At 41.4% G+C, this 8,011-nt stretch overlaps 1 protein-coding gene across 1 annotated transcript; it reads right to left on the bottom strand.

Annotated features, from left to right (window-relative positions):
• Positions 1-1,236: 1,236 nt before the first annotated feature.
• Positions 1,237-7,604, bottom strand: grk1a (G protein-coupled receptor kinase 1 a). The gene is made up of 7 exons (XM_080489440.1): positions 6,655-7,604; positions 6,091-6,218; positions 5,752-5,909; positions 5,394-5,477; positions 3,447-3,571; positions 2,716-2,917; positions 1,237-2,041 (listed from the first exon to the last, which is right to left on the bottom strand). Exons 1-7 carry the CDS (start codon positions 7,354-7,356, stop codon positions 1,749-1,751), a joined length of 1,692 nt encoding a protein of 563 aa, XP_080345566.1. The 5' UTR covers positions 7,357-7,604; the 3' UTR covers positions 1,237-1,748.
• Positions 7,605-8,011: the final 407 nt, after the last annotated feature.

The following is an 8,011-nucleotide window of genomic DNA, read 5'->3' as shown; positions in this document are numbered from 1 at the left end:
GAGGGACCAGGAGGGTCCAACTTAACTTTAAACCTGAGAGAGAGAGAGAGAGAGAGAGAGAGAGAGAGAGAGAGAGAGAGAGAGAGAGAGAGAGAGAGAGAGAGAGAGAGAGAGAGAGAGAGAGAGAGAGAGAGAGAGAGAGAGAGACCAATCAGTATCTTCTGTTACGAAATCATTAAACTTACCTAATTATTTTCATTATTGTTTGATGAAAATCTAACATATGACCATAATTACAAAATATTGTAATCATATTAAGATTGTTACGTTTTTTTTATTGAGCTTTGGTGAATCCAGACCAGGTTATGACGATGCAGTGTCAATTAATGTGAATGTGAGAGAAGTGCGCCCTCTACCGGTTAAAATATTTAAATATTAAACCACTTCAGGAACATCTTAAAATCTGAAAAAATAACTGTTTATCCCCGAAAAAATTTCAAATTAAAAAGAGTAAGAAATTAGATTACATACAAATTATGTATAGATTATTTATCTCCTGCCAGCAGCAGTGTGAGTATTTGTTGCAGAGGTTGTTAAGACAGTATAGTAAATAAAACTTATATTTATCCATCTTGTGTTTGTGTATCACTATTTATTTTTTGTTCGGTAGCAGACGAAAGCTTCATGTAACCTTAAAGTCGTGCACAAAAATAGAAATAAAGCCCTGATATATTGTTCACCAGCAACATAATTGCTTATAATAGGAAGTATCTTGATTTATTATTCTTTTCTTCATTATTGTTCTATAACTACAAGCCAAATATTTTTGAGATTTCTGAGTTCGGGTTGCATAAAGCATGAGAACTCTGGACTTCAGAATGAATTCATCGCTATTCTACGGAATGTCAGTGTTCAAATTGTGGAACGTTAAAGTAAAAACAATGGCAATAAAGCAAAGTGAAATACGGTTGAATTCATATTTTTTTCTTGGTGTTATCTGAGATATTTACGGCATCATTAAGCAGGGTGATCCTGGCAGTGGGAGGCAGTCGTTTATCATTCATCATTTCTTTGAGAGACACATTTTTGCACATTTGTGCGGAGGAGTGACTTCACCAGAACTCTTCATTACATACGCCAACAAACTGAATCTGTTAAAGCAAAACCCATGTTTGTAGTGTCACAACTACATAAGTGATTATTTAACCTCGGCTTGTCCGATTATTAGTATAATTAAAATATGTTACTGCCCCTAAACTAAACTGAGTTGTAAATAAAACACAAAACTCTGATATTATATGCAAAAGATATTTATTTAAATAGATAAACGTCTTTACAGCACCTTTTCGAAAATGCTCTGATACGCTTGTGAATGTGTGAAACTAATAAAACCTTGGGCAATGGGAAGTAAAACGTGGTTATTAATGATGATAATCTTTTACTTGCAGTTCACTCACACTGACTCATCTATTCATGGAAAAAAAAAGTCTAAAAGAATCTTAGAAATACAGTCAAGATAGAGGAATACCCTGCAGAAAAGTACAAGTGAAGGGAATTTACAGATAACAGGTTTTTAAATGCATTAGATAGATGTAAGTAATGTTAAGCTTTGGTTTCAAAAGCAACGAAACCGACAGACAAAAAAGTGTGATGATTCTGTGAATATGTTAATATCTTTTAAAGATTCACTGATAGTTAGAAATGAAAAACAAACAAAACAAAACACCGCATTCACTAAACTGGGACGATGTTTCACGGGGAAAAAGTGCTTCAGAAACCAGAGTTCATGTAAAATGATCCAGCAGCTCCTAGGACACGGTGCAGGTGGAGGACTTGGGCGGCTGCTCCAGGATGGATTCACGCCGCAGGTCGTTGGGCAGAGCGCCGGCGGGGCCCCACACCGTCAGCTCCCCGTAGATACCGGTCTCAATCATCTCCTCCTGCCAGGGAATGGAGATGTTCCCCGAGGCGAACTCGCTGAAGAAATCCTCGTCCTTGTCCTCCAGCTGCACCCCTTTGATGGTGGAAAAAGCCCCCACGTTGTCCAGATCCTTGGCATAAACCGTCTTGGAGTCGGGGACGAAGGGGGGCGTCAGGATCCCTGCAGGGGACCAAACCACAGGACGGTGACCTTTCTCATATCGCCTTCTTATTCTTGTTTATCAAATGATGAGAAAGCAAATTGAGTTCAAGAAGAAACCTTTGGCTTGTTTCTCCGGTTATAGAAGGTCAAAGGTAAAAGTGACTTTACCTTGGCTCGCTCACTAACAATAAACCATCCTTTTGGCGCAATTTCAACTTTTATGAAATTCTTTTTAATTTGGTTTATTGAATTTGTTCGCATATAATAACTTCGGATTGTTTTAATGTGTAATAGAAATATGTATTAAAAACAGCATTTCCAACAGAAATAAGGAATTCTTCTGTTCCCACTGCCCACTGTCTGCATAATAAGTAAATACGTCTGTATATGAATGTGTTTTATGTCTGTTATTCATGTTTATGGCTTGCTGCTTTACAGATTTCCATCACATTTTTTTTAGAATTAAAAACAAACAAAACAAACAAAAAAAAAAAAGCACAAAAACCCCCTGAAATATCAAATCAAGGGGAACCGCCGAGGAAAACACTAACATGCTGACTGAGAAGAGAACAAACAGTATAAAGCAAAACAGGGACGACGGCCTGCCGTGAGGAACCGGCCTGCCGTGAGGAACCGGCCTGCCGTGAGGAACCGGCCTGCCGTGAGGAACCGGCCTGCCGTGAGGAACCGACCTGCGTTCAGCTTCCTCCAGTTGATCTCGCTGAAGAAAGGATGCGCCCGCATCTCGTCACACGAGCCGTCCTTGAAGCCGAGCCTCTGGTCGACCTCCCTGCACAGCAGAGCCACGCAGATGGAGCGAGCGTTCTCGCTGAACTTCTCGGGATAAGTGACGGGATCATTCAAAATCCGCTTCTTCACCACCTTGTTCTCCACCTTGAACACACAAATAAGGTCTCTGGAATGTGGGCCTGAAAAATCCTCCTGCACAAGTATCTTTCCTGTACGGCTTCGTTTGATTGTGAATCTGCAGGAATATTCAGTGAAATCAAGTTAAATCAGGCTCATTTTGGACACAAAATAGTGATTTCTGAACAAAATAATATCTATTTTGGGTTATCAATATGGAAAAGAATCCAACAGGTAAGTGAGGGCTTTATACAACATTTGGCCACCAGATGGCGATACTGAGTTTATAAACTGAAGGCGAACAGCAAGAGAGCAGTGGACAATGACTCAACCTTATTTTATTATTTTTAAACTCTCCTCACAAGATACAACATGTCCCTTTATCATTTGTGTATTTATTTTGTGTTTCTTTGTGGTTCTTTTTCATCACTGAGGTCCGTGGCACCATGTGGCCCCCGGCTCTGAGCCTGGATGGTCCTTTCAGAAACTCCTACATATATATATATATATATATATATATATATATATATATATATATATATGTGTGTTTATTTACCTTCTCTCCCCGGGTCCTGAAAGGCCCCCTGGCAGCTATGAACTCGTACAGAGTGACGCCCAGAGTGAAATAATCTACAGAGTAGTCGTACTCCTCTCCTTTCAGGAGCTCCGGAGCCATGAAGCCTGCAAGTGACAGAAAAGAGGAGGCGACCCTTCAGTTAAAGAGCAGATGTAAGGGACCACTTTAAACCAGAATCTAAATTAAGCGCCTCTTCATCGCAACAAAACGGGTCTCTTGCAATCTGTTGCTGTGCTTACAGAGTTCAGACTTGAGGTCATTTCTGAGCTGGTTTCTGTAGATTTATTCCCGATGCTGGGTTAGGGTTACAGCAGCAACTCCTTAAACGTGTCAAATATCTATGTTGTTGTTTGTTTTTTTTCTTTAATGTTGTTGTATTTACTAAGATTTTTCTTTTCAACCTTTTGATGCGTACATTTCTACAAGTATACAAGCTTTAGGTCACCTTTATCTAATACACTTCCCTAATCGTTTTATGTCAGTAGTATTACCTAAGTAGTAGTACATTGTAACGTGAGAACTAAGAAAAGCTTGATATTCAGCTCCATGGCGTCAGCGTTATGTTGGCTGCACGGTTTGTTCTTCATTCCTTTCTTGTTGTGTCGCGTGCCCTCAAGGAAATAAGTGCAACTGTTGAAATTTCACACGGTTTAGTCATCTTAACTAAAAACACCATTGCTGATCGCTTCACGCACTGAAGTGTAATTTTTCGGGATGTAACAATGAGGGGGCTTGAGTAAAAAAAAAAAAAAAAATCAAATATTGTCATCATGAAATTAAACATTTACTTCTTAATCCAAATATATTTCTAAGCTATTTTGAGGAGAAGAAGACATGAAGTCAGTGTGTTGGATTTCCAGTGGACCCATGTGGGCCACTTGGTTTTTGTTGTTTCTGCTATCTAGATGCGACATTGTTACATTTATTTTGTATTTTATTTTGAAGTTTCAACCTGCAGGTAACAGAGAAGGTGATTAATCATTTGCTGCTTGTTTGATACATTTGAAACATTTCAAACCTGAAACACTTTCATCCACATTTCAGGGTCATGAGCCAAAAGCTAACTTGAAAGATCTTTTTATTATCTTTTTTTTTTAAGCTTTTTTATTTAGCAGGTTTGGTAGCAAAAAGAAATGAGACCAAAATGTATGAGTTTGTACATACATGCAATATATGACTCTTTTTAATCAAATAACCGAGAAATGCACGAATCACTACGGCCGTTACTTTTGTAACACAACCTGAGGACAGTTCATTCATTTGACTGGCCATGGCCGCCAAAATCTGCAAACACTTCAGCCTTTTGATATTTTGTGTTTGTAACAACTCCTGAACTAAAAGGATTTCCACTGAGGTTGGTGACTTATCTCAAACTCCATTCTTGCGGTCAACATCTACTGGGATACAGTTTTCTGATGCCAGAAAACCAAAAGAAATGATATTTGCAAGTGCAGCATGTCGTCAGGATACTCAACAATCAAGATAAAAAGAGGATCTCTGGGCACATACTTTTAAACTGCACATGATATTCTTTAATTAGATGTTTCATATTAATACAGGTCACATTTAAACATCATTTAGGCGCAGTTCTGATTTTGGTTTGTTTCCTTTTGTGCAAGTTTTTGGATGTTCAAAATGTAAATCAACATTAAATAAAAGTTATATAAGTATATATCATTCTAGTTATCCATTTTAAAAACAACAACAGTATCATTGCTGTTTAATGGTGATGAAATAAACGTTTATCTTGAGAAGTTATTGATATTTGTAATTCACTGGTTCTGAGTTATATGCAAAGTAAACACACTGCGGCATCACACACGGAAGCGGTGGTGGATTTGTTCTCACAGATCTTGTTGTAATATCAACAGTTATAAGGTAAATACCAATATAACTGTTGCTTTGTGTTTTTTGTTTTTTCTATACCTGGAGTCCCTGCGTAGCCTTTAATCTTGGATTGATCATCGGCCAGCTCCACCGCCAGGCCAAGGTCAGAGATGCGGACGTTTCCTGTCAGAACGAAGAGCAGAGGCGATGTGAAGAGCTGGACACGTCTCAGGTATGAAAGCTGACCTGCACAGATGTCCTCTCTCAGCCACGGTGACAGCTCAACGCCGCGCTCGTCTTAATGAGTACTTGAGTGTGAAGTACTTGAGACATTTACTCTGCTTATACACACCAGTGTGTCTGTTTGGATTTCACAAGACTATAATACTCTCCTCAGCCATCCAGGAGCAAACACTGAAGAATATATGTTTACTTATGCTTTTTTATTGAGTCTGACCCTGATTATCCAGCAGCACGTTCTCTGGTTTGAGGTCCCTGTAGATGATCCTCTTCTGATGCAGGTGCTCCAGGCCCTGGATGATCTGAGCGGCATAGTAGCAGGCCCGCGGCTCGTCAAAACCTGGGTTGTTCTCGTCCACGTTATAGATGTGGTACCTGTGGACAGTAGCGATGTCAATCCAATAAAAAGACAGAGCGCATATCCATAGAGATCCAAATGACATTCAAGACGTTTTTATGTGAAATGTGAATTCAAACAATCTGTTCATGATTAATCAGACATTAAAAATGGAGGTCAAATCATTCTTACAGGATCTTTTGTAAAAATGGATCTAACCTCAGGTCTCCTCCATTCATGATGGTCATGACCAGACACAGCTCTGTCTTCGACTGGAAGGCGTAGGCCAGAGACACAATGAACCTGCTGTGGACTCGAGCCAGAATCCTTTTCTCCACCATCGCGCCCTGCACACACACACACACGCACACACACAGAACATATGATTGAATCTGACTGCACTTAGCTCATACTAAGTGGACAGGGAACCTATAATACTAATTTACACGTTTCGTTCTGTTTTATCAATGGAACAAAAAAATCTCAGCGAGTGCAGTTGAAAACACTTCTGTTGAAGCATATTAACAAATAAAACTAGGATTATTTTTTGCAACTCTTGGAGGGTCTAAGACGGCACCTTATAAGGAGATCAGAATGTCCTAATGCTGAGGGGGCTAATCATATAAGCCAAAGGTGCCTAATATTGTCTCTCAGGGTTCATATAGTAACTGCTGAGAGTGGAGAGTATCCAGACAGTGTTTGTAAAACAGGAAGCTGACTCCATCACACAACACAAACTCGTGAATTATCCCCTGAGACAGTAGATGTAGTCCGACTCTGTACCTCATTGCCTTTTCTCTTCTTCAGTCTCTTCTTGTTGAGCTTTTTGCAGGCGTAGAGTTTACCGGTGGCCTTCGTCTGGCAGGCGGACACTTCCCCAAAACCACCTTTACCCAAAACACGGAAGTCCAGGAACCAATCCTCTCCCATGGGCTGCATCTCCAGCCATTTCCACTGCAGGAACCTCTTCAGATACATGCTTTCCAAGAAGAAAATGTAGGGTACTTCCTTAAGAAAGTCCATCACGTTTCCCATGGTCTCACTGAAGAGCTCATCTCCAGCTTCTTGGTGTTTCTCTTTGACCTTCGTGATGCCGTTTTCCGGCAGAAATGGACAGTAGTACTTGGCGTCAGGCTCCAAGTACCTGGACAAGATCTTGTTTGCTTTTTTGACTCTGTCTTGGTCCTCAGCCATGTTATACTCCTCAATGTCCTTCCAGAGGCGACAAGGACCTTTATACTCATTGACGGTGTCTAGGAACTCTTGGAAAAGACGTTTGCCGATGGGCTGGTCCACGCACACCGTCTGGAAGCCCAGGTCTAAAGTCTCCCTCAGACCCTCGCACACTGTAATGTGAGGCAGCTTCAGGCGGGAGTGGTACTTCTTGTCGCGATTGGATGCCGGGTTGGCGGTGCCATCGAAGCTTCCTCGAGCTGAGATGTAAGCAGAATTGGCCACGACAGTTGTCAGACCGCCAATATCCATGATATGGGAGATAGCAATGAGACGCAATAAAAGAGAGAAGGCGTCACAGAGAAGCACGAGTTAAGGCGAATACTTGCAAGCGTGAGACCGTGTAGGAACTCAATACGTCAGTAAGTTTGCTGTGGATTCGCTCGTCTTCCGGAGGTCCAGAGCAGGTTGTGCGGTTCGTCGGAGCGTCTGCTCACTGCAGGCAGCCGCTGGGAGCTCAGTGACCTGCCTCGGCGAGGCTCTCACTACTGCACACATGCAGACGCACATGCAGATCGGCCTGACTCATCACCTTTCCACAGAGGGGTTTATCCACCCGGTAATGCCTTATCCCGTGCGGACCAATGTGCACGCCGGAGAAGACGTCGGGTGACGAAGACTCTGGGAACATGATGGGGAGGCAGAAAGAGAAAGGGACAAGGAGAGAGCGAGGGGGGATAAATATGGCACACGTGTAGTGGGCTGGTAATGACAGGAATGCTGAGAGAGAGAGGGAGAGAGAGAGAGAGAGAGAGAGAGAGAGAGAGAGAGAGAGAGAGAGAGAGAGAGAGAGAGAGAGAGAGAGACCAAAACAAGTGGTGCTCATTCTTTTCTAGTTTGAATTCTGTATTTTAGTCAAAAAGAAAGCGTCACGCCATTCCTACCAAAACTCTCAAGCAGACTGTTG

This window comes from Lipophrys pholis (genome assembly GCF_963383615.2).
Source record: "Lipophrys pholis genome assembly, chromosome: 2".
Classification (NCBI taxonomy): Eukaryota; Metazoa; Chordata; class Actinopteri; order Blenniiformes; family Blenniidae; genus Lipophrys; species Lipophrys pholis.
This window is presented reverse-complemented; position numbering and strand designations above follow the sequence as displayed.

What these genes read in the sequence shown, in the direction of transcription:
- grk1a (XM_080489440.1), bottom strand. Translation starts at nt 7,356, where the DNA reads ATGGATATTGGCGGTCTGACAACTGTCGTGGCCAATTCTGCTTACATC. An exon ending in AGAAGAGAAAAGGCAATGAG is followed by an intron (nt 6,219 to 6,654) that starts GTACAGAGTCGG and finishes GTGTGTGTGCAG; the next exon opens with GGCGCGATGGTGGAGAAAAG. An exon ending in CGTGCTGCTGGATAATCAGG is followed by an intron (nt 5,478 to 5,751) that starts GTCAGACTCAAT and finishes TCGTTCTGACAG; the next exon opens with GAAACGTCCGCATCTCTGAC.